We start from the raw sequence: 27,843 nt of genomic DNA on the forward strand, positions 1-27,843 counted from the left end.
TGTACTCTAAAAGATCTTTAGAATTTAAATATCCACATCTGATTCACTCCACCTCTAGAAAAGACAGTTCCATAATAACTTTGAAGCCCGAGTGTTTTGTTGGCTTTCGAGATAATCTCAAGCATCAAAGTTTAAAAACAACAAAAAATATGACAGACAAGAACCAATGACAACCACTAAACCATAGACTTTGATAGGCATATAAAGAATGATGCAGGTTAAACATGTTTGTGAGTGCACAACCCTCTCCCATCAGTCATTCAAAGGACTTCTGTAGCTGGTTTCTCTCAAAAGTTCATCTTCGCTTATCACTGTAAATTCTGAGATTGTGATTTCCAACCATACTTGGGGAGATGAATATAAAAAAACTTTGTGGAGGAATTTTCATTTTTTACTATATTCAGTACACATTTCTTTAGCAAATTTTTGTATTGTTCGTTTTGAAACACTCATGTCTTCACTTTTAAAGTATTTCTCTGACTGCTCAAGCCAGAACTCCTTTGTACGTTCAAAGTAATCATTTACAGCCTCATCTTCATTCTTCTTGGGAACGTCACAGCCTTCCAATATGTCATCTAAGTCATCATCATCCTCATCATCGTCATCATCATCTGATACTAAAATAGAGGACAAAAATATAATAAATAGATATAAGAAGATGTGGTATGAGTGCTGATGAGACAACTCTCCTTTCAAGTCACAATTTGTAAAAGTAAATCATTATAGGTCAAAGTATAACTTTTAATCTTGATAAAAACGAGTCATTTAAAAAAATACTGTGGAAATAAGAATCATTACAATTCTTCGCATACCAATTTTCATAGATTTCCTGGGAACAAGTGAACTAACAATCTAATAATCATTGTAAAAATTTTCAAATATACTGGAGCCTGTATGCAGACTTTTGTAAAACATGAAAAGTAAATATAATGTGTCCTTTATCCATGAAAATAAATAAATCTATTGTTATGTAACATGTCTATCTTACAGACTTTCTTAATATGGGGAATTAAGACAAAGTGGAACACTTTGATATCTCAATTTGAAGACAACATAAAAGAAGACATTCATTTATTTACAAAAAGAAAGTTAGCATCTCCGAGTCCTGTTTTTGTATAAAAGCATGAAAATAATTGTAATCATGCATATTAACATTGTATGTTAATTTGCAAATAACACTGTTTATTTTCAAACATAATGTTACTGGACTACTAACTATGTATCAAAAATAAACAACACCCATTTACCTATTATCAGATATACACTGTTCCAACATGTTTGCTTTAATTTTTAACCAATAATCTTCACAAAAGTGTATAGGAAGTAATTAATTGAATTACAAAACTTTGTGTATGGCATTTATTTGAGATGTAACATATTCAAACTATAATAAATGAACGACTTTTGTATCAATTTATCTGCAGATTTTGTTTTCTTGTAATATGTTTCATTCAATTATGTCTCTTAGTACCAAACACAGTTTCAAGATTTTAGCCAAAAACTAAAAACAATATAAATTAGGTGCAAAGTGGGTTGTCTAATGTGTCTGATAATTTATTTATTTGTTGATAGATAGATCTTGACAGTCTTACCATTTTAGTCTTGTCAGTTTTGCTGTAAATGCTTATTATTTTATATATATCATTTTTGAATTGTACCTGGTAAAAGTGTCAATTCTAAACTTGATTGATTTTGTCTTATTAGATAACCTACCATCCATATCCTCACTTTTCTTAGGTTTGTCTTCATCATCTGAGGAATCAGAGTCCTCACATACCTTAAAAAAATAGGAAACATTTAAGGAAGTATTCATAAAACATATTAGAAAGAAAATATACCTTAAAATTATGAAAAAGGCTACTAAAAATAACAAGAAGATATTATGTATGCTGGAATACATTAAACAAATCAAATTACTTGCTATCCATCACTTCTCTATGTTGGTTTTCAATTTTCAATGTTTGGCTGCAAAGAAGGAATATAAATTTTCCCTCTAATTCTGAAATGTGGTGACCTCAGGTAACTAACTGCCATATTTACCTCTCAGTTATGTGATATTTATAAAATAATACACTAATAAGATAATAATTTGTAAACACAATTTTTGGCATTATAAAGCCAGAAACATTTTAAAAAATACCACAATTCACATAATGTTACACAAAAGATTCTTTTCCATATATTCGTTTCAAAAACAATTTTTAAAAGAAGGTACTGATTTGCAGATAACTAAACACAGTTGACACGTCATTTTCTTAGAACCACAGTTAAAAAAGCTCAACCATTGTTAGTATTTTGTACTAACCTTTCCTTTTTCATCATCCTGAATTATAATCCTCCATTCATCCATTTTATGTAAATCAATAGAATATAGATCTGATAAAGTCCATTGTTTATCACCAGATTCATAAGTCCCGCCATATAAATATAATGTACTATTTTTAACAGTCAATGCTGACCCCATTCTAGGACTTGGAACAAATAAGTCTTTGTCTACAATCATGTCTGCATCATCCATGTCCATAGTGCTACTACCTTGTGAAGTAGAACTTTGAGGTCCAACTTTTATAGTAAAAACACCATCCATTACTTCTTCACTAATTGCACATGCCCCCTTTTCCTCATCTAACTTCAGTTTTTTTATTTCCTGTGTTGCTTCATTTTCATCTCCTGTATTAGCATTATCATTCTTTTCCTCATCACTTTCTTCTTCACCTCCTTCTTCCATTTCTTCATCATTTTCTTTCTCTTTTCTCCTTTTCTTCTTTTCTTTTTCATCCTTCTTCCCTCTAAATCAAAGACAAATAAATCAATATCTGTGAATATTATCTTAAAAAGTATAATAAATTGCTTTTCTGATTGCAGCTGGATCCAACCACAGAGGTCCAACCCTGAACAGTTGGGCAAATATGGACACAATATAAGCACTTGATACAGGTCTGTAAATAATATTTGACACATTCTAGGTTTCTGACACAGAATAGCTTTAGTTAAAAAACTAAGAATTGGTTATAAGATTTGAATTTATATTCAAATTTTAGCTTTTGTGCAATACACTATGCTATTGCGAATTAATGTTGGATTACCTCACTTACACTGCTTTAAAATAGACCAGCAAACCCTTGTTTTTCCGCCTTTTTAGCCCCCAATTCCTAAATGGTTTGAGCCATAACCCCACAAAGTGAATCTTAACCATCCCTTTGTATTATGGAAACTTGGGGTATAATTTCAGAGATTCTTACACTTAAACACAAGTGCAACCATTACAGAATATTAGAAAAAAATAAGAAGCAGTACTTGAAAAGAATATCACCACTCAGTATAAGAAATTCACAATGATTTTCATGTTTATCAGATTTAACAAGAATTCAAATATCTGTCACCCTTATACACATTGTGCAACTCAATATTATACAGTCCCAGACAAACTGTTAAAACATTCCTTAATATAGACACTGTATAATATGTATTAATAACTAGGCAAGGGGGTGCAATATCATTATCAACCAAGATCAGAATGGCATATATTATGGTTTTTTAAAGTAAAAACCTTGTTTATGATAAATCTGTACTTACCTGTATGAAAAAACATTTGCAATTAACCCTTGGTAACCCCTTGCAATCGCTAACTTTTTAAATTATCTCCCTTTCACGATCTCCCGAATAGAAGAACACTTTACCTTCAGCGAAAATGGCTACAGCCTAATCGCATTTGGTTTGAAAAGCAATCGTTAATATTGTATTAGAAGGAATAGACATCGAGTGATTTGGATACAATGGAAGACAAGTATAAGAGCTGTGGAAAGTGCAGCGCACGCATGAACGTATTAGATACGCACGATGAATGCTACCGACATCAGATTTGTCATACCGTATTTGGGCATGTATAGGCCGCACTTTTTTTCCTTTAATATGTACTTTGTACAAGGGGTGCGGACTATACACAACTATAGACGGTTTTCGAAATTTATAAAAAAAACATTTTTTTTTTTTTTTTTTTTTAATTTCGTTTTTTCTGCATTTACAATGTATATAGGAGACGTTTATTGTATTTACTTCATTTACTTCTTATTCTTTTTAAACTTTTCTTTTCAAAATTGATTATTCAAAGTAAAGGTGTGACATCCTGCATAGGTAATCAAGAGAGGTAATTAAGGATTAAGTATGGGTGTGTAGCAATTAAATAATGATGTCAAGTTTTGACAGGTGTTAAATATTATAATCCCAGGCAATAAAACAACATGATCAATGAAAAGATTATATAAGATTAAATAGTTTCAAAATTTTGATTACTGCTAATTAATTTTCATAGGTTAGACTATACTTGGTCATGTTTTATGAAGATTTAAGCCCAAGGCGAAGCCGAGGGCTTAAATCTTCATAAAACATGACCAAGTATTGTCTAACCAATTTAGAACATATTCACACTTTCGAGTGACCTTACAAAATTATCCTTTCCCATTGCAATATTCAAACCTAAATAAGAGTTCACTTTTTATAATGAACTAAATGTAATATATAGGTTATCATCATTTCAATGGATGGAATGAAATAGCTCTGACATAATTTGTCAGGACCAAATGGATAAAATTAATTGTTTTTCTTCTGCTTCAGGTAAAATTTAATACTTATTTATCTTGAGATTTTTTTAAAAGCAACACAAAATTATATAAATTCCATCTTTGAATTTTTTTTTTTATAAATATAAAACACTCTGTATGAATATTTATATTCAGACCATTCAACATTAAATGCTTACTTTTAATGATAAATGATGTATCATGTTTCTGTGGAAAAAAATCTGTTTTTATATATATATATCAGCAGTCTGGCATTGTTTTCTTGAAAGAAAAAAAAATCCCTCAAATGTCGAGTATATAAATTAAATAAATACTAATTTACCTATATCCTTACCCCAACTGTTTTTTATTTATTCTATATATGTGTACCATTAGAAAATGTATGAAAAGGAGTAAGTTCGGTAAGGACCATATTTGGCCCCAATTATAAAGTTCATAGTTACAAGACAATAAATGTTTTAAGTTGCCTTAAAGACATGTTAGAAAGTTAAACAGAACTGTTTTTGTCAAAGTTTTATTCTAACACGTTGATTTTTACATCCAAAAAAGGTCAAAATATGGTATTTTGGTGAAATTCGACAAAATCATCTAGATTTCAACCAAATGAAGGACCAGAAAACATAGAGCGCAGGCGTCGACAAGCTTAAGATTCAAATAAGACATGTGAAATGTCTTCACAAAAAATATTTTAAAAGATCTTTGTTGTCGACGTATGCGCTCTATGTTTCCTGTCCAATAATCGATGGAAATTCACCCATTTTCATTGATTTTTTGGTGAAAAATCAATATGAGTACAACTTGTGACGTCATAATGAAACGCAGAAACGTAAAATTTTTAACAAAATGGTTTATATCCAAGCTAGTCAATGTATTAGCTATAATTTATCTTGATATTGGTCGATAAATCTGAATTTGAAATTTACGCTAAAAAAGGGGGCCATTTTAGGACCTTATCGAACATACTCCTTTGCAAAATTTAAAATGTTCCGTTTTAATCATTGCTCTTTCACCTTTAATAAGTAGACATTTTCCCCATGAAAAATGCCTCAGGGAATTGCACACTTCGTTAGTGCAGTTGTTAAGAGTTCACTTTCATATTAACTGACAATGAAAAGTCATTCATGTATAGCATTTCATAGTGCATGGAAAACCATGTACTATGAAAATTAGAGGGGAAAAAACAGACTTTTCATTGGACAAGAAGAGGTGAGTATATTCTAAAGATAAATGTTTGATCTCTTATTTCTTTTGTTCCATAATATTCAATTTATTTCTGTTATATTATATATCAGCTTGGACATACTTAGACAGATGTTGATTTTAAAATGAATCTTTTGATTAATAACTACTTATATAAAATTATTAAATAATAATTACCTGATGAACAGTTCTACTATTTCATTTTTTTAAGAAATAAATAAAACATATTAATTTTTTTAATAAAATACATAGAGAATAGGTCTCTTTCAATGGATTTCTACAGTGAACTAGACTTTTACAATATTTTTTTTTTTTTTTTTTTTTTTTACAAAACTTTTTTTACCGATTTTAAGGGGATGTAAAGGGGTTGCGGACTATACATAAATGCGGACTATACACGGCTGAATACGGTAAGGCCTTTCCCTGCAATATTTGCCGGGAATGGAATGATGAGAAACGGTCACTGGATAAAATGCTAGAGAAAGCAAGGTCAAAGCTTTTATTTTCATCAAGTGCCATAAGCCCTTCTGTGCAGGAGGCAGGCAAGAAACTTGAAACGGCAAAGCTGAGTGAATTGGCGTTGCCGTCAAAGCATGAAAAACTATCGAAAGTTCGAACTGATCATAGTGCAGATGATCGTGAACCTCAAAGTACGGGAGTACATTTTGAAGCAGTTGAATTTAACAAATTTATAGTAGATCAAGTACAAATGCAATTGAAAAAGTTGTTACCACAGGTACAGACACAAGGCCTTATTGCAAGTGATGCAATGCATGCTTCCATTGACTCGAAATGTGAGATTTCGGAGAGTCAATCTTTGTCTAGGCCAAGGGCCCACTATAGTAAATTTATGCCATCCGATGATCAGATTTCTGTTGTTTCCCATGAAATTGAGGATGAAATAAGTATGGGTGGTTCAGCTATTTCTGATGAAAATAATAATGATGCCCACTCTCAGTCACATTCTCATGAAAAAGACTTTTCTCTGTTTAGTGAAGGAGCACCAGGATCTACTGATCCAATTCAATGGAATAATTTTCTCCATAAATTGACAACTAAATTGAAAATAGATTGTTCAGAGGAAACTGAAACAGAAACAGTCAGAACTTCCTATTTGCCTTCAAGACTGAATTCTGGCAATTCAAATAAATCAGCTCATTTGAAATTACTTCTAGAGGGTACCACAGTTGAAGTTTTTAAGAATGTGGAAAAGGAAGCCATGTCTGGAAGACTCAAAAATAGGTCCGTTCGTCTTAGAGATGATAAGGCCTTTATGGTGTCGAAAAAAGATTTCACAGAATTTTGTTCCCCTCCAAGGCTTGATGATAACATAGAGGAGGGTTTGTCATCTACTATGGGAAATAAGAAAAAAGGTTTTGTAGACCGTAAAAAGTTTTCACACTCTTGACCTTCCTTTCATAAGGAAATGGATGCTGAATTTAAGAAGGTTGACAACTCAGTTAGAACATTGTTAAGAAGTGTTTCATATGGCTCTTTGATAGCAAGCTATATTGATGTTGCTGATTCAGAGGAAGACAGGGTAGAAGCATGTTCAGCTTTAGTAGCATGTTTCAAATCTATGGCAGATATGACTTCACGTATAGTTGCTAACTCTGTTATAAACAGAAGGAAAATTTTCTTAAAAAATGTTGATTTCACTAGCAAAGCCACATCAGCAAAATTGTTGAATTTACCTTTGAATGGCGCACAACTTTTTGGTGGTAAATATTTTCATACTTTGCATTCCTCAGCTGAAAATATAAGAGATGCTAAAGAAACACAAAACGTTTATCGTTCTTCATTTGTTCCTGGAGGGCAAAAATTTGATGACGGATCTAGGAAAAGAAAATCTCAAGAAACTTCTAATGTATCCTACAACAAACCTGCAAAAACATCAAGATATGATAAGCAGGATTTTAATGACCGTCGTGGCACTGACACTTTGACTAATTTTCGTGCCTTGCCAGCAAAACAAGGAGGAAAAGGATCTTTTTTATGGAAAAATTCCTCCCAGAAAAATTTCAAGAAAGAAACAATTATATGTCTGCGGTAAGTCTCCAGGTAGGAGCACGGTTGTTACATTACCACAGTCAGTGGTTTCAAATAACTCAAGACAAGTTAGTACTTCAGATAGTGAAGAACGGATTAATTTTAGATTTCATAAGTCTTCCAGCTTTTACAGAAGTAAAAGAGACAGTTGTACCCAGAGTAGGTACAAAAAGATCTTCTATATTAGAAGAGGTAAATTCTTTGTTAGAAAAACATGCTATAGAGCCTGTCCCGACAAGTGCAGAAAATCAGGGATATTACAGTACAATATTCATGGTACCAAAAAGACAAGGAGGTCTAAGACCAATTCTAAATTTAAAACCACTAAACCAGTTTGTCATACCTCATCACTTCAAAATGGAAACCCTCAGATCAATTCTAAAAAGTCTGAAAATTAGGGACTGGGCAGTAAAACTGGATTTGCAAGATGCTTATTTCCATATACCCATTCACAAACATTACAGAAAATTTCTACGCTTCAGCATTTTGGGAAAAAAGTATCAATACCGAGCTCTACCATTCGGTCTACGATCGGCTCCAAGGATTTTCACAAAAGTGATGGCAGTAGTAGGTGCGTTTCTGCGAAAACAAATGATTCACATATTAATGTACCTGGACGATTGGATGTTAAAAAACAGCAGCAAAGTAAAGCTGACAAAACAATTACAGTACACTCAAGAATTGTTAAAAAATCTGGGTTTGATAATCAATGTGAAAAAATCTTGTTTAGTTCCGACTCAAACAATAGAGTATCTGGGAGCAGTGATTCACTTAAAAGAAGGTCTTGTGTTTCCGTCTCTAGAGAGATTCAAAAATATAAGTCAAATGATTCATATATTCCTAAATTCACAAACAGTAGAGGCATGTGTAATGTTGAGACTACTTGGTCTAATGGCATGCATAGATTTAGTTCCATGGGCCCGACTGCACATGAGACCACTTCAGCTTTATCTTCTAGCTTGGTGGAGACCAGCTCTACACAGTTTAAATCATTTGATTCCACTGTATTAACCTCTCCAGGAACATCTATTCTGGTGGCTAAACCAAAGAAATTTTTTCAAGGGAGTGCTATTAGAACAAGAATCTGCTCAAGTGACTCTAGTGACAGATGCGTCAGTCGGGATGGGGAGCTCATATAAACAATTATCAGATAGCAGGTGTTTGGTCGCCTCAGTACAAAGTAAAACACATCAATTGGCTAGAACTCAAAGCTGTGCAGTTAGCACTGCAAACATTTCTGATAAAAGTACAATTCAAAAGTGTGCTAGTGAGAACAGACAATGCAACTGTCATCAGTTATCTGAACAAACAGGGAGGTACACCTTACTTGGCATGGGATCTTTTGAAATGGTGTATAAATAACAATGTCAAAATCCAAGCTGTTCATATTCTGGGAAAAAAGAATATTATAGCAGATGCCCTGTCAAGGGGGAAACTGACCATTCTTTTGACAGAATGGGCATTAAATACGACAATAGTGAATTTGCTGTTCCTTCAGCTAGGAACACCAGTAATAGATCTGTTTGCGACTTCAATGAACAACAAGCTGCCAGTGTTTTGCTCTCCTTGGCCGGAAGAAACAGCAGTGTCAATAGATGCACTGTCAATGATATGGACAAATCTGTTGCTTATGCATTCCCGCCACCGATCATTCTAAACAGAGTATTACAAAAAATACAGAAAGAGGACTGTGTAATTTTACTGATAGCGCCAATGTGGCCGAGACAGTCGTGGTACAGTCAACTTCTCAACCTGTTAATAGACATTCCAATACAACTGCCTGTCCAACAAAATCTATTAAGTCAAAATGGAATTTTTCATCCAAATCCAAGTGTTCTAAATCTTGTAGCTTGGAAAGTGTCAAAAGATCTTACACTGCAAAAGGATTTTCACCAAAAATTGCTTCAATTATTTCCAATGCACGAAAACAATCAACACAGACAGTTTATAATGCAAGACTCAAGATATTTGACAGCTGGTGTCAAGAACGGGGTGTCAATCCCAGTACGGCAACTGTGCCAGAAATAGCTGAATTTCTTATGTTTTTACATACTGTAAAGAATTGTAAGCCAAGCACTTTAGCTGGCTACAAGTCAGCAATAGCTTTAATACATTCATCTAAAGATAGAATTTCTATTAACATGGATTTGCATAACTTAATTAAAGGATTGTACAACATTAATCCACCAATAAGGCAGTTGGCGCCAAATTTGGATTTGCCGTTGGTTTTGCAAGTGTTAACAAAGACACCTTTTGAACCACTAGAAGAAGCAGAATTGAAATATTTAACCTTAAAGAGTTTTTCTTATGGCATTAGCTTCTGCTGCAAGAGTCAGTGAAATACACAGTTTCACTATTAATGACAAACATTTCAGGAAAGAGCAAGGAGGTATACGGTTGTTGCCAAATATGCAATTTCTTGCTAAAACTCAAACTTTGAATAAACCATGGGAACCAGTATTCATTCCCAAATTTGAAAACTATGCTACAGATCTATAGGATTTACTGCTGTGCCCTTGTAGAGCACTACTAGCTTATATTAAAAGAACTGAAGTTTTGCGCAAATCACAAAGACTCTTTGTAACATATCAAAAGAATCATCATGTAGAGGCTTCTAAGAATTCCATTGCACGATGGATTGTGAACACGGTTAAATATGCATATGAACATGCAGATACAGACACACTTCAGTTTGTGAGCCATTTGCTAAAAAAATCAAGATGTATATAAAAGTTGCTTTGTTATCATTTCAAATTGAACCGTGTTAACAAATTCTCCCAACCTTGTCATACATAGGAATGTCACATATTAACTACATAACATTCCTAACTTGGTACCATACTAAACCATTTCCCTTTTTCCATATCTAATATGTACATATCATTATAAAACCTGCCTTATTGCTTACCTTGGTGCCATACTAAACCATTTCCCTTTTTCCATATCTAACATGTACATATCATTATAAAACCTGCCTTCTAACTGCTCCTCATCTTCTTCCTATTAATTAAATTGAGACGGATAGGTTCAATATTATTCAATCATTCCTTTTCAAGAGTTATTTCAATCTATTATATCCAAATATAATATGTCAAATTTTATAAGATATTTTATAAAGTATGTTCCATATTAGAAGAAAATTCAAACAATAGCTCATACACATATATATCTTTAGCTCAAATTGAACCATTTATAAAGTAAATGCTCTGCAAACTGTCTTTGGTCATAAAAAGCTCTTCTAGAAATCGAATGAAATTCAAATACAGTTTGACAAAGTTATTGATGTTTAAAAAAGTTTTCATCACTGACTGAACGTAAATATTGACAACGCCAACAAGGGAATCTTGCAATGACATCTCTGCAGGCTCGACAAAAACAATTGGTCGAAATAAGATGAATCAATGGATAAGTAAATAAATAGAGAATGTGTCTATGGGCCACAGATGTCCCTGTTGTAAATATACATGAGTCAATGCACTAATCATTAAAAAACAAATCTTTAAAGTTAATGAATATATTTCTACATGCTATTTCTTATCATTTATCTAGCTGTTTGTCAAAACAACATACAGATGCAGGATTCACGTATTTAAGATCCTTTTGTGGTAATAAGCATTGTGTATGAGTATTACATTTGGTTGAGGCACACTAAGTAAGAGATAGGAAACGATATATTTATCTTTTTTTTTGTTTATACAGGGGCATCAAAGTTACCCAAGAACAGTAAAAGTGATGCTGCCAATTTTATATGTAGTAATAAGTTTGTGTACAAGTTTCATTACACTTGGTTGAGGCAAACTTTGTAAGAGATAGGAAATGACAGATTTAGCTATTTTCCATTTAGAAAGTGTTACACTTAATGCTCCTCTCACTTAGTAGCAGGGGCATAAAAATGAAGGAAGAGGCAAACAAATGCTATTTTTTCTCTACTTAAGTGACCAAGGTTTCAACTAATTACCTCATCAAAGACTCCACCAAAGCATACAGCTTTATTACCAGGGATTGTTACCATAGGCATGCCACAACGAGGACTAGGTTTATTTCCGGACTGTTTCCCATTTACCCACCTCCATTTCATAGGTGCACTATCATCCTTCTTCTTGGCTATAAAGTAATGATTTTAAACTGATGACACAGAGATTTATGTTTCGTCTTTTTGAAATTTTGGTAGAATAATGAAAATATTGATTCCAAATGAAAATATTCAAATCTGTAAACTATGAAAATACGAATAATGGGAAGGACCAATTAACATCAATAAAATGAGAAATACCAATGCTAATTATATTGCATAAAAATACAAATTGACTTACCATAAGTAGTGCCCTTAACACTAACCAAAACACAAACTTTGTAAACAATGTAAAAGTTTTAGAGTCAATGAACCATAATTAGGGGATGGGGCCATATCATCTCCATGGAAAAGTGACTAGCAAATGTGATTACAGTTGTATACCAAATATCAATGACAGAACATTAGCTGTTCCTCTTAAACTGATCTTGAACATGCAAACTATGTTAAACATTCAGATTCAAAAGATCATGACTGAGGAGGTATAGCCAATTAGTCTCCATTACAATGAGATGTGCCAAAGCTTAAACATCTGCATACCAAAAACCATTGATCTACCACTTGATGTCCCAGCTAACCTAACCTTGTCACAAAGTAATACATGTAACTAAGTAAGTGATTTTTAATTTTAGTTTCTTGTGTATAATTTGGAGTTTAGTATGACGTCCATTATCACTGTACTAGTATACAATTTTTAAGGGGCCAGCTGAAGGACACCTCCGGGTGCAGGAGTTTTTCTCGCTACATTGAAGACCCATAGGTGGCCTTTGGCTGTTGTCTGCTCTATGGTCGGGTTGTTGTCGCTTTCACACATTCCCCATTTCCTTTCTCAATTTTAAGTAAAAATTTCAAAGTCAATAGACCATGACTGAGGGGAAGGAGCCAAATAGTCTCTTTGGAAATGAGATGTACCAATGCTAACACAACTACATACAAAATTTCATTGACCTACCAGTAGTGGTTCCCCAAAAACTGACCGAATCACAATGCTATACATTTTTGATGATGAAGCTGCCAAAACCAACATACCTTTGTGTCAATAATTGATTATGTCAAGGCAAGACAAAAATACATAATGAGGTATAATAATATTTATCAAACTAACAGTAATGAACTTGAGATAATTTAGTGGGAAAAAAAAGTATATATGTAATTTTATGCAACTGTCATACAAGTGAAAAGTTTAGCTAGTTATAAAACCAGGTTTAATCTACAATTTTGTACATAAGATATGCTTGTACAAAGGAATATGACAGTTGTTATCAATTTGTTTGATGTGTTTTGAGATTTTGATTTTGCTATTTGAATAGGGACTTTCTATTTTTAATTTTCCTCAGAGTTTAAATTTTTTTTGGTTACTTTTGACCATGATTTCTTTATTAAATCCACTTCCTTTTTCATGTATTGAGTTAGTGTAAATCCTACTTTGATCTTTCCTATTTCTTTAATTCAGCCCAACTATTGACCAATGAATGGCTTTTTTTTGGTTTCATTTTGGTTGTTGTTTCATTTATTTATAAATTTCATCTCCTCTTATCTATTCTAAATCTGAACAAATAAGATACCTCACCCCATTTAGCTTTAGTTTTTCACGAGTTTGACTTGATAGCAATAAATAATTCATTGGATACCATTTTTAGTGGATTATCTGGGTACAGATGAACCACGGATTCAAATGTTCTATAAATTACATTTTTTTTATAGGCTTTGTATGCAGAGATTGGCAAAACTTCAAAATCAATTATCCATGAAAGTGTAAGTTTTCCTCAATCCACGAAAACTGATACCAACAAATATAAATGAATCCTTAGAAAAGAGAATGTACAAACCATCACATGCACACAGTATAAACATATCAGTATGTATTGTTCCTTTATCAACGTCTTTCTTCATTCTCTCCTTGCTGTAGCCTCCATACACCACTGCCTTAGGGAGATCTTGGAACACGCCCATCATGAACCCTGACCTTGGGGCTGGTGGATTACCTGTTACTTCAAGCTTATCCCACGAGTAGGTTTCAAAATTAAATGCAAATGCATCATTAAAATATTTGTAATCCCTGTAAAGATATAAGAAATTTATAAAATTAAATAATTGAAATTAAAATATCAAACATGGTATTTTAACTTTCATTCAATATTTTAAATAAATTTAAAAAAACAAATGTATTATTTTTTCAGTGATTAGATTTTAAACAAAAAATCATAAATAGTTTTTATCATATGTACTAAAATGAGATTGTAAAGAATTGTTGATCAACATGGAGTGATTTTTGTTTGATTAATGTTCAGTGTCAAACAATGTACAGTATATTCACAATGAGAACAAATTATTAACTAATACAATAGATAGGTTCTGAAAGGTAGAAAGGTCAACTGGCATGAATTACACACAATTTGGACTGCCATAGATAAATGGAGAGAAAGAATCAATTTTTATGTTCACATTGGTACCAGACAAGGCTGCATATTTATACATTCTGCACAGACCAACCTAAATACTTTTAAGAAATGGTTTTACCCTTGGTCTAAAGGATGACAATTTTTCCAACACCAGACAACTATTTATATTAATTTAACAACAAACCTAACGTTGTCATGGAAACCTCCAAACACAATCAGCTGTTTCTTACAAATAACCATTCTGTGACCACTTCTGCTGGATGGTGATCCCGGGACACTGAAACCGAATAAAATTCTCAAATCAAAGTGTCTAACTGGTATAGTAACAGGAACAATGCATTGTCAGATTTATTTTTTTCGATATTGTCTAACAGGAAATCTGTTGGAAACATTGTTGTTACATATGAAGAGTTACCAAAACATACTATTGGCAACATTGAATAAGAGTTTATCTCTTTTTATATGAAACAAAAAGTATGAAAGTCTACTTATTTCTTTGAATATGAAATTTTCATGATTCAAGTCACTTGAAATCAACATGTTTTTCTTTATTAAATAGAGGAGCATAGAGTTTAATTGTGCAATCTATTTATCTTTTAAAATTCTTCTGGAAAAAATTGGTATTCTAAGCAACCTTGGACGTTAATTTGTATGAAAATATGAGCAAAATTAGTTGGAAGAAATAAAGATATATATAATTCAATATCTGTACAGTTATGAAGATTCAGATAATGGAGAAGATTTTCTTATAAAAAACAAGTTCATGTTCACCTTTAACTTAAGGTAAATCATATAAGTATAGACTTTTTGACACAGAATTTTCTTATAATTTGCCAAAATGTAGATTTTACTATGCTTTTATCAAAAATATAATAAAAAGTATGGGTCACTGTGCTATTTTTCAAGCTATGAGTGTTTGAAAATTGCCTAAATTTGGTAAGATTGTACATGAAAAAACACATTTTTCTCTATGAGATAGATTCTTGAAATAAACAGTGAGAAGATAGGTTTTATTATATGTTTTAAGAAAATAAAAAGAAAAAATAGTGTCACTGATCTTGTTTTCTTGCTACAAGTAAAAATTTAAAAAAAATCCCTATTAGGCCAAAAAAAATATATGTCTGTTTACAGTTACCCTAAGCCATTTTATTTCCGTCGTAAAGTGAAAGATTTATGATACTTGTGTCAAAAGCAAAGTAAGGGTTGCCAATAAATTTAATCAAATGCCTGATACATCCCAATATTCACAATCGTGAATAAGAAAGCTGTTTTAAGGAAATTTGCAACTCGTGCAATGACATAAAAACTTTGCTGCCATTTTTTTCAAAACAATAACCAAGGGAAATAATCCAATCAATCATTAAAAATGCTGTAAACTCTGCCCATGGACAACTCAGACCATGGCAAGACGGACCACACAACTCAAAATTATGGCGCAAAAAATAAAATGAATACCAACCTACCTAACGTATTCATTTTTATGATGTAACCTTAAACAGACATATATTTTTTTGGCCTAAGAGCAGTATAATTTTTTTACTACTAGAGTTATCTCCCCTTAAATGGCTCATTTGAAAAAATGATTAAAAAAGCATAACATAATAATATTTGTTTAAATATTTTGAATAACAATAAATCACAAAGTTTTCTTTATATAAATAAACAGTCTAACCATTAAATAGGAAATCTGTCTCCAAATTTGCAGATTTGGGCAAATAACTAGACCGATTTTGTACTGTGATTGTACAATCTAAGATGGCGGCATACCATGAATCTAATTTAAAAGAGCAAAACTTGGCCATTTAAAGTATATAAGTCATTTTTTTTTTAATTTAAAGTTTCATATGACTATAAATGCCAGGTGGCAGTAAGCATGGTATTGGTATTTTCAACAAGCAGTCAATGTATTTCAAGTCTCTATTTTTTTTTTTATAAATTATCTCCCCCTTAAAATAGTTTTGTTTTGCATGGATTTCAATTAGCAGTATTTTCTTGTTATGCAACCATTTTCATTAATAACACTATGTTTTATTCCTTATAAAATAAAAGGTTGAATGTTGAAGCATCATATACTTACCGAATTTTTTCCCATCTCTTATCTTTCAAATGAAATACCCATAATTCTTTGTAATGGTAAAATTGGGATTGTGTTGGACTTGCAAATTCTCCACCAAATATCCAAAGTTGTCCCCCACCTTGTTTCAAGGTTACAGCCTGTATTCAGAAAATAAAATAGAAATGACTACTGGCATGACTGGTATTCCTGTTTGAATTGGTATACACACGTCATTCTGGGGCCCTTTAAAGCTTGCTGATTGGTGTGAGCCAAGGCTCCACATTTAAGGCCGTATTTTGACCTATAATTATTATGGTTTACCTTTACAAAGTGTGACTTGTATGAGGAGTTGTCTCACTGGCAATCATACAGCATCTTCTTATATCTATATACAAAGGTACAGACCGATGGACAATGTTTATACTATAAAATATCCTATAGCTGATGGATATCTATTTTAAGTACAAACCTGATGTGAACTTCTAGGAGGAGGTGCATTTGGTGCCGTGACCTTTGTCCATTCATTCTTCTTGATGTTATAGAAAAGTAGGTCATTGTACATATACATCTGAAAGTAAAAAATAACTATAGAAATGATCAAAACTGTACAGTTGCCTGATTTGACATGAAAAATCCTCAGGAGTTTGCACATTTATGTATTACAATAAAATAAATAAATTTTGTTACATGTTTATAAATGCTTACTTTATTCTAGCAAAAAATTAAACCATGATGCACTCCTAGACATAAAGTAAAGAATACCTTCTTGTTCACAACTCTTCTGAGCTTTGGAAGGAAAACAGCCAACAACAACACAAGTGGAAGAACTTTATACTTTAAAAATATCAATAAAAACTTGTCTGTAGCTATTTACCTCTTTATTTTATTCCCTAACACCAGGGACAATGACCAATACCGTTCTATTAATGCTTTAATAATTTTTTAGTCAGTAAAAAAATCCCAATTTTCAAATTTTCTATATTGAAATACACAAAATTCACTGAATTAGCCTCTGGGACCCATAATCATAAATTTTAACCCAAAACGGCAAAAGTTTGAAAATTTAAACCACTTTGTACAATCCTTACACTGAACAATGTCCATAAGGAGTATTTATGTACACTAATTTGTGAGGGTTCAATGGAACCCAGTGTCTTGCCTACTTTTGCTGTTAATCGCAGGCTAAACAAAAATGAGGAAAAATATCAATAAAATATTCCTCTTGTTACTATCTTTTAATTGTAAGAAGCTTCCCTACAAGTTTGTTAAAAATCAAGAATAGTTAAGGATGTACTTAGGTGAACATTAATAAATCAAGAATTCAAAATTGATAACATAAGCTGGTAGAGCATTCTTTCAGGATAAAAATAAGCTAAAAATGTTATTAGGTCATAGACCTCCTTTTTCGAGATATTTGAGATTTCAAATATGGTGGGAAAAGGCTGACTCGAACTTTTACTTTATATTTACATTGGTATTATTTGGGTCTCAAAACAAAGTTACAAAAGAAAGAAAATCAAGAATCTTCTGAAATTTTGGTAAATGACCTTTCATGAGATATTTTGTCTTAAATGAAAAAATTAATGGGTGTTATGGGGCAAATTATTTTACCTTATATTGTATGGAAAAACACCCAGGAGTCCGAACATTTGACACGAATTCCAAAACCTCACCTACATGACCTAAGTACATCCTTAATGAATCTAATAAATGTTTTAACTTTAACTGTAGACTGTTTGTAATGTTAACTGGTAGGAAGTCCAATTATAAGTACAATACAGATACAAAGGTACAATATTTTAACAAAATTTCCTTCTAGATACTAGCTTTTGATTATAAGTAAGCTTCTGCTTCTGCTGTTGTGTTTTTTTATTTTGGTCGGGTTGTTGTCTCTTTGACACATTCCCCATTTCCATTCTCAATTTTATTCTGTCCAAATTTGGTGCAAATACAAAATAGTAAAAGAAAGTAACCACAGAGTGAATGTAATGTTTCCTGGCAGAAAACTAAATCCATTTATAAGTTTGAAACATTGCAACATGTCACTCACCTTTGAACCAGTAAAAAATTCTCCTCCAAACATTATAAGTTCATCCTTGTCTGGATGGGCATTTAATGTTGTGTTTGATCTGTAAGGACAGAAATATCATTATAAAAGGAACATCTTCAGTGATTATCAGCTAAATCACCAATCAAAATATCAAGTGTGAAATTTAAATTATACTGCAATTTTGTTTTAACTTCAATCATTCTAACTCAATTATATAATGTATGGGAAAAAATATTTAAGGTGTCTGTTCATAAGATAATGGTATGCATTATTTTTGTACTGCAATTGCAATTCTCTAAAAAAAAATCATGATAATACATGTTTTAAGACTCAGGCTAGGCATGTTAGGCAGACATATTCTTATTTTTTAATTCCCCACCCCCCCCCCCCCTCCCCCCACAAAAAAAATCAACCAGATGCTCCGCAGGGCGTAGCTTTATACGACCGCAGAGGTTGAACCCTGAACGGTTTGGGCAAGTATGGACACAACATTCAAGCTGGATTCAGCTCTAAATTTGGATTGTGATTAAATAGTTGACACAGCATAGGTTTCTGACACAGAATGAATGTATTCAAATGAACTTAAAATTTTTTGTTTTCTCTTAGAGCAATTCACTATGCTGTTGAAGATTAATCCTCTCAAAAAAATGTTTGAAGAAATTTTCTTTTTATTTATGAAATTTCAAATGAGAAAAATTGAACCCAATTTTTTAATCACATCCCCCTTTCCCTTATTCCAAAACTAATTTCAATTAAAATATTCTAATGGAGTTTGCAACAATTACTACTCATTTAAATACATCATAAAATATTAAGATGTAAAAAAAACTGCTTGTTATCACTGAATGGTAAAGATTATTTAAATTTATCAGTTGGTAGTAAAAAGTGAATATACATTGTATATTGTATATAACAAAGATTTAAGTTTATTCTGGACAAAGAAAGATAACTCCAATTAAAAAAAATTCTTGCTGATATTTCTTGCTTACTATACTGAGCAAAGAAAGATAACTCTTAATTAAAAAAAAAATTGCTATTTCACAATATTGTGAAATTAGATATTTCTTGCCATTGCACAATACTGTGCAATTGAAAAGACTTGCTATTGCACAATACTTAATATAATAATTTTAGATCCTGATTTAGACCAACTTGAAAACTGGGCCCATAATCAAAAATCTAAGTACATGTTTAGATTCAGCATATCAAAGAGGCCCAAGAATTTAATTTTTGTTAAAATCAAACTTAGTTTAATTTTGGACCCTTTGCACTTTAATTTAGACCAATTTTAAAACTGGACCAAAAATTAAGAATCTACATACACCGTTAGATTTGGCATATCAAAGAACCCCAATTATTCAATTTTTGATGAAATCAAACAATGTTTAATTTTGGACCTCGATTTGGGCCAACTTGAAAACTGGGCCAATAATCAAAAATCTAAATACATTTTTGGATTCAGCATATCAAAGAACCCCAAGGTTTCAATTTTTGTTAAAATCAAACTAAGTTTGATTTTGGACCCTTTGGACCTTAATGTAGACCAATTTGAAAACGGGACCAAAAATTAAGAATCTACATACACAGTTAGATTCGGCATATTAAAGAACCCCAATTATTCAATTTTGATGAAATCAAACAAAGTTTAATTTTGGACCCTTTGGACCCCTTTTTCCTTAACTGTTGGGACTAAAACTCCCAAAATCAATACCAACCTTCCTTTTGTGGTCATAAACCTTGTGTTTAAATTTCATAGATTTCTTTTTACTTATACTAACGCTATGGTGCGAAAACCAAGAAAAATGCTTATTTGGGTCCCTTTTTGGCCCCTATTTCCTAAACTGTTGGGACCAAACCTCCCAAAATCAATATTAACCTTCCTTTTGTGGTCATAAACATTGTGTTTAAATTTCATTGATTTCTATTTACTTTAACTAAAGTTATTGTGCGAAAACCAAGAATAATGCTTATTTGGGCCCTTTTTTGGCCCCTAATTCCTAAACTGTTGAAACCAAAACTCCCAAAATCAATCCCAACCTTTCTTTTGTGGTCATAAACCTTGTGTCAAAATTTCATAGATTTCTATTAACTTAAACTAAAGTTATAGTGCGAAAACCAAGAAAATGCTTATTTGGGCCCTTTTTGGCCCCTAATTCCTAAAATGTTGGGACCAAAACTCCCAAAATCAATACCAGCCTTCCTTTTATGGTCATAAACCTTGTGTTAAAATTTCATAGATTTCTATTCACTTTTACTAAAGTTAGAGTGCGAAAACTAAAAGTATTCGGACGACGACGACGACGACGACGACGACGACGACGACGACGACGACGACGACGACGCCAACGTGATAGCAATATACGACGAAATTTTTTTCAAAATTTGCGGTCGTATAAAAATCAAAACAACAGTAATCATGTTAATGTTACACCTTAAATTTGTGATGTATTGGTGATGTGTGTATCCACTAGGTAAGGCCAAAAAAAAATATATGCCTGTTTCCTGTTTCCGACCGACCCTAACTCAAACCCCCCAACCCTAGATCTTTTTATTCAATTCCGGAAAAAAATCGTTTCCGGTCCGATCTCGATCCATATTTTACTATGCCCAAACAAGCAAAATGGCTGCTCCCAGCACAAATGTGCTACAACTAAGGTTTAAAAAATGTCAGCACTGCAAGAATTATTCAATTAAAGCCTCTTTAAAGTCATAAGAAACGAGTGACCGGTGAAAAATTATGTTCTTCCAATTCTTGAACCAATGCATACACATATCATTAACTTAGTCTTCTGTGCACGAATTTATCATTTTTTTCGTGTAAATTTCGTATAATCGTCAATTTTTTTTTCAATCGGTCAGTGTTGTTGTGAAAATATGGCAGGTAATTAAAGTTCGTGTTTTGAAGCCGAAGTTTAACGATGGTCACCTGTTTGTCAACAATCGACAAAAAATAAACAAAAAAGCATGGAAAGAGAGCAGGTGTTTAACATGTGAATTCAGATAATAGTTTATTTTAAGGACATCCATGCGTATTGTGATCACCGGATTTTTACGAGATGGGTCACACTGAGGTCACTTTGCATACGGAAAATATGTCGGGGGAATTGGTTGCTGGAAGCAAGCATTTAAAATAAAGTAAACTTCTTCTAAATATGAATAAATTAAAGAATTTTCTTCAGAAAAAAGTATATGTACATAAGTTTTATAATGAAAACTATCCATTGAGTTATAAAAAACATATGCATTATTTTTTTTGATTTGAGGTTTCTTATGACTTTAAAGAGATTAAATCATTTTGGGGTACAGGACTCTAACAAAACATGACATTTAACAGAATGCAAATCTGACAGGGAGTGCAAAAAAAAAAATAAAAAAAATAAAAAAAAATCCCGACCTACCGACCCTGATTTATTTACGTTAGAAGCAGGAAACAGACATATATTTTTTTTTTGGCCTAATGAGAGATTACATTTCTCTTCAGTTACTTTAGATGTTACAGGTATAAATATCTGAATTATCTAAGTGATGAGAGATAATATTTCTCTTCGGTAACTTATAGGTATAAATATATGAATTACCTTGGTGATGGAGGAGGACATTTTTCTTCAATCACCTGTGTCCTTGACTTGTCTTGTTCTTGAAATTCTGCTATTAATTTTTCTATGTCATCCTATAATCATGATAATATAATAAATATAAAAACAAAGTTGATAACTATGGCAATAGTATTGATCACAAAATAATTTTCATACATTTCACCCAAATTGGGGTATATTTCTGTAATTCCTTCCATCCAACAAAAGGTAGATGGTTGTCTGGAAAACTCTTCATACAGATTTCAGCCAAGAAATTTTATGTCATGTGCAGAGTGTATCTATATATAAATATATACATTTTGTACTAAGGGATTGTTGTCTGGTTTTCACTCTCTGAAAGTGTTACCACAAATAGCAGGTTGTTGAACTTGTTTATAAAATATGTAATTTTTTGTGGGAAATAGGGTTTATATGGATGACATCTCATTCAGTTTTCAAGCTAGACCTATAAAATTAATATACAGACCGTTTTACATATATATTCAAGCTGTGTGTTATATTTTTTTGATTTTCTGTAAATTAAACTGTTTTTGCTGTTTGGTGGTCACAATCATTTCTGAGTTATTTTGCCATTTTTGGTCAAACTACAAAGTCTTAAGGGCATACGATACAGTTTTGATCCTGTATTTACAAGTTCATGAAAATTTGCATATAGGCTATTTTTTACCTGATTAAATCAAATATGTAATCCAAAATATACCTTGATGTGCTACTTTTTGAGTAAAATGAGGTCAAAATTTTGTATATTTGCTCAAAATTCAGATTTGTGGCCGTAATTTCTTTTTCAATAGAAAGACATAACTTTTTTGTTATAAAAGTTAAACACAAATTGTTTTTTGTTAAATAATCGGTAATTTCTGTATTTTATAAATATCCGAAAAAAATTAACTCATATTTATCAAATGTTCATGAATTGAGGAAAAAACGTCATTTTTTACTGCATGTTTATCAAAATTTAAAAAAAATCCTCTATTTACAGTTTTAAAAAATTTGAGTCACATTATCTCCCTGCAAAATGAAACAAAATGTCGTTTTGAAAAATAGGGGTCCATGAACTCGTTTTCAAATTAAATCAGTTTGAATGATAAAAATCAGTCGAAAAATGCATCTTTTCCCGATATGTCACAGTTTGACGTCGCAAAAATAACAAATTACGTTAGCAACGTCATTACCTTCCCTGTAACTGTATCGTATGCCCTTAAGCTTTCAAGCTAAATATCAAGCCAGTAGAGTGTTTGAACATATCTAACACATTTTAGGCAACATATTAAACTTCAGGGAGTACTCAGATAAAAGAGTGTGGTAATGCCTTTTAATGTTAGGCGTCAAATGGTTACTTTCGGCTACTATTAGCATAAAATTGGTCATAATAACCCCTTTCTGGATTCGTCAGAGGTCTCAAATAATTATCGTTACCGTTATTTTTGGAAAAAAATAGCGTGATTTGTCAAATTCAGCTGATTTCTTTAACGTCTAAAAGAAAGTGTACATTTAATCTTCATGCACTAAAAAACCGCTAACGTCATTTGGCAAGAATTTTTACCATTATATGTCATAAAGGTACCACCATTACTACTCTCATACAGTGGTGTGTTCACATTTCTATAACATTTTGATTTATTTTAACCTGTATTTAAAATTGGTTTACAGTGAATCCAGCTCAAATTAACTTTTTGGATGATCCAACTGAAAAAGTCACCAAAAAGTGAAGTAGTTTGGACATATAGTATACATGATAGGTCGTATATAAATTGCACTTTTGGTTTAGAAACATATAATAATTAGAGTTATTTCCCCTTATTTGTCACCATTCAAAATTATTCCTTAAATTAACGCTTTATGGGTGAAAAGATTAAAGTCATATGAAACGAGTGAGTGGTGAAAAATAATGTTTGTCGAATTCTTGAACCAATGCATGTATACATCATAATCTTGGTCCTCTGTGCACGATTTTATTATTATTTTCGCAAATATATCATAATCGTCTTTTTTTCTTCTCTCTGTTTGTTATGATTTAACATTTATGGCTGCTCATTAAATGCCGTGTTTTGAAGCCGAGTTTTACCGATTGTCACCTTATAGTAAACAAATCACAAAAAGCATGGGTAATGAGCACGTATTTAACATGTATAATCAGATATTTGTTTATTTCAATGACAGATCCATGTGTATTGGGGTCACCAGATTTTTATGAGGAGGGTTACGGTTGGGTCACTATGCATACAGAAAATATGTCGGCGAATTGCTTCCTGGAAGCAAGCAATTAACAAGAAGCTGTCACAAGGACAGCAAACCGGATTTATTAGCATTTATTTGTGTCCTGGCAATATCACAAGAACCATTGCTGATGATTGGTGAAAGTTAAAATTGTCAATATCAAATTTGACCTCTATTTTGTCATCAGTATCAACATATTAAAATTTGAAAAGCTTAGATTGAATGGTTTGTGAGTAAATGCAACAACGTGAATGGAAACACCATTTTACGATCTTTCAAGAACCATAACTCCTGAACGGTAAAAGTCAAAATCGTCATTATTGAACTTGACCTCTATTTTGTCATCAGTAACAACATATTAAAATTTGGGAAGCTTTGGTAGAACAGTTCATGCGTAAATGCACGGACACGACTGGAAACGCCATTTTTCAATCTTTCAAGAACCACAACTCCTGAACAGTAGAAGTCAAAATCGTCATTATTGAACTTGACCTCCATTTTGTCACCAGTAACAACATATTAAAATTTGGGAAGCTTTGGTAGAACTGTTCATGCGTAAATGCACGGACACGACTGGAAATGCCATTTTTCTATCTTTCATGAACCATAACTCCTGAACGGTAAAAGTCAAAATGGCCATTATTGAACTTGACCTTCATTTAGTTGTCAGTAACAACATATTAAAATTTTTGGTTGAACGGTTCTTGACTTAATGCACGGACAACATTTGATTGCCGCCCGACCGCCCGCCCTGCCGCCCGCCCTGCCGCCCGCCCGCCGAGCATCCCCAATTTAATAACCGACATTTTTGTCACAAAAATCCGGTTAAAAATAAGAAAACTTCTTCTAAATGTAGACAAATTAAAGACTTTTCCTCAGAAAAAATCATATGTACATAAGTTGTATAATAAAAACTATCCATTTAGTTATAAAAAACATATGCATATTTTTTTTTTAATTTGAGGTTTCTTATGACTTTAAATCATAAAAAAATAAAATTCAAATACATATTGAAAAATAACTTTTCATTATTTTTATACCTTTATACAATTTTTTTTTTAAAAGTTGAAAATTATTTTTTACATTTATACTTACTTTAACTGTATTACTATATTTTATCATAGTTTAATTTCCTTGTAAATGGAGAGATGATATGATTAATGGCAACATACCCAGTAGTCTCAAACATTATGAAATTACTTTTCAAAAATAAATTCTTGTAATTAACTATTACAAAAAGTAAACAACACAACACTGTGTTACACAAATTTATAAGAATCTTTAAAGTGCAATAAAATAATAATTAGTAAGATTTGAAATAACTTAACCAAGTGAACATGCATTCACGTTTTGGTTTCTTTCATATACATTATAAGAAAATGTACCATAAAAACTGAAATTCAGCTCGAAAAAGTTTGTACGCGTTATGACCTGAGATTTGATTCTTCAATGCAGGTCATGACCTGCATTTTCATCGTCACAGGTTGACAGGTATGGATATATGCATGAATAATCCATGGCGTTGTGAGTTTTTTCTTCAGCTAATTTGTTTGATTGTCCCATTTAGTGAATTATAGTTATCTCGTATCATTGTAAACTCTTACCATTTTGATTTAATATTTAGAGCTATTTTCTTTATATGCATGTATTTCAAAGGTTTGGTACGCTTGCTTGCTTGTTTTGTTAGTATAATTGTTTGCTCAAGCATTGTAATTAAGTTTTTCAATTGCAATCAATAGAAAAGTGGGGCTTCAGCTTGTATACATTGTAACTATAAATATATTGGATGCAAATTTAGTAGAATCTGTCATGTGAATTCCATCACTACATGACTAAAATGTATGAATCGTCATTTCCAACACATGTCATGCATGTTGAGCAAACAGGTGAAGAAGTTTAATTTTATAATGCTTGACAAAATGTATCAAAAATTAAAATCTAATAAGATGGTCACTCTCCCTCAGTCATTCGGGAATCAAGATAACTTACTTTCAGAACATAAATTATTTCTATACTACCCTACAGAATGACGATAATGAAAGTGCTGGAAACTTGTAATAGAACAATACAGGTGCGACTTTTATCTGGTAAACAATCTTTTCCAGTGAAAGATATGATTCCAGAAATGACATATGGTACGACATGGCAGTGGTGACATGAGGGTACATTTAGTAATGCCCTTTACCGTTAAACAGTCATTTTCGACTACCGTTAGCGTTGGTTCAAGTTTTACTTTGATTGGTCAATATTTCCTTATCCTGATTCGTCAGAGGTTTCAAATAATTATCATTACTGTCAATTTTAAAACTACATGTATATTAATGTCATTTGTCAAAATCAGTTGATTATTTTATCGCCTAAAAGAAAGTAAAATTGAGAATGGAAATGGGGAATGTGTCAAAGAGACAACAACCCAACCAAATAAAAAAACAACAGCAGAAGGTCACCAACAGGTCTTCAATGTAGAGAGAAATTCCCGCACCCAGAGGCGTCCTTCAGCTAGCCCCTAAACAAATATATACTAGTTCAGTGATAATGAACGCCATACTAATTTCCAAATTGTACATTTTATCGTCATGTACGAAAAATTACTGTTCACATCATTTGGCAAGAATTTTTACTGTTAATCATCTTGAAGGTGCCCCCATACCCTCTGACATGGCAGTGGTACGAGTATGCAATGTTAGGAGTATGCAGTGTTACGATGGTCTGAGTTGACTTTAAAGTTTGGGATGGTTCGAGTTAACTTGATTCCCCATTTGGTCGTGTTCATTTCTGTAAGCATGACCATGGTTTTTATATGTAAACTTTTAGTAAACGGCTTTAGTCTCCTTCCCAGTAAATACATACCTAATACCATCCAAAGAACATAAATTTATATAGCCATTCTCTCCCACAAACTATCATTTGTATTCATTTTTCCTAGAACAATAAGGTTGTGGAATACCCTACCATACCAAGTAGCCTGTAGCCCAGACTTAGAAGCTTTTAAGTCTGGTGCAAAACCACATATGTATTGCTAAATCAAACCATGTTTTTAACTATATATAATAATAAAAAAAAAAATGTTTTTTCTTGAAATTATTGTAAATATGTTTAGTTTTAATTTTTTTCCCATCATGTGCCTTCTTGTAATCTTCAACATATTGAAGTTAAGAAGTATTATGTAGATGTAGTATAATTTGTTAAAAGATGTACCAACGTTAAAATATATATACGGTATAAATTATAAGTAGAAATGTCATGAACTTGATGAAGACATACTTCGCCCTTAGATGCAAGGTCTTTCTTAGCACGTTTTGCAGCATTCTTCTCTGTTTTTAAATCTGTCTTTTCTTTTCCCTTTCCTTGCTTGTCTTTTTTGTTTTTCTTTCCCATTCTGTCAGGACACACGTGTTCTAAATATAAACAATCTACTCAAAAATGATGTTCGATTTACTGTATGAATCCTACTAACGTAAAACGCATTGCTGAAAGAAAATTGATTGATGCACTCCTCACAAAAAATTTCAACGAGGCTAAGGCGAAACGTTATCCCGTTGATTAATTAATAGTGAAATGATTAGATATATACCTGCAATCCGGCAATTAGTCTCTAATGTAACAATAATTTTTATATTA

General features: G+C 32.1%; 1 protein-coding gene across 1 annotated transcript; it reads right to left on the reverse strand.

Moving 5' to 3' along the window:
- Positions 1-369: 369 nt before the first annotated feature.
- LOC134721751 (kelch domain-containing protein 4-like) lies at positions 370-27,680 on the reverse strand. Its single transcript, XM_063584947.1, has 12 exons — positions 27,487-27,680; positions 21,988-22,079; positions 18,410-18,488; positions 16,829-16,927; positions 16,381-16,517; positions 14,488-14,580; positions 13,731-13,960; positions 11,788-11,933; positions 10,738-10,829; positions 2,306-2,789; positions 1,714-1,777; positions 370-617 (listed from the first exon to the last, which is right to left on the reverse strand). The coding sequence occupies exons 1-12, from the start codon at positions 27,598-27,600 to the stop codon at positions 385-387; spliced, it is 1,863 nt and encodes a 620-aa protein (XP_063441017.1). The 5' UTR covers positions 27,601-27,680; the 3' UTR covers positions 370-384.
- Between the last annotated feature and the right edge of the window lie 163 nt (positions 27,681-27,843).

This window comes from Mytilus trossulus, chromosome 6 (assembly GCF_036588685.1).
Source record: "Mytilus trossulus isolate FHL-02 chromosome 6, PNRI_Mtr1.1.1.hap1, whole genome shotgun sequence".
Lineage (NCBI taxonomy): Eukaryota > Metazoa > Mollusca > Bivalvia > Mytilida > Mytilidae > Mytilus > Mytilus trossulus.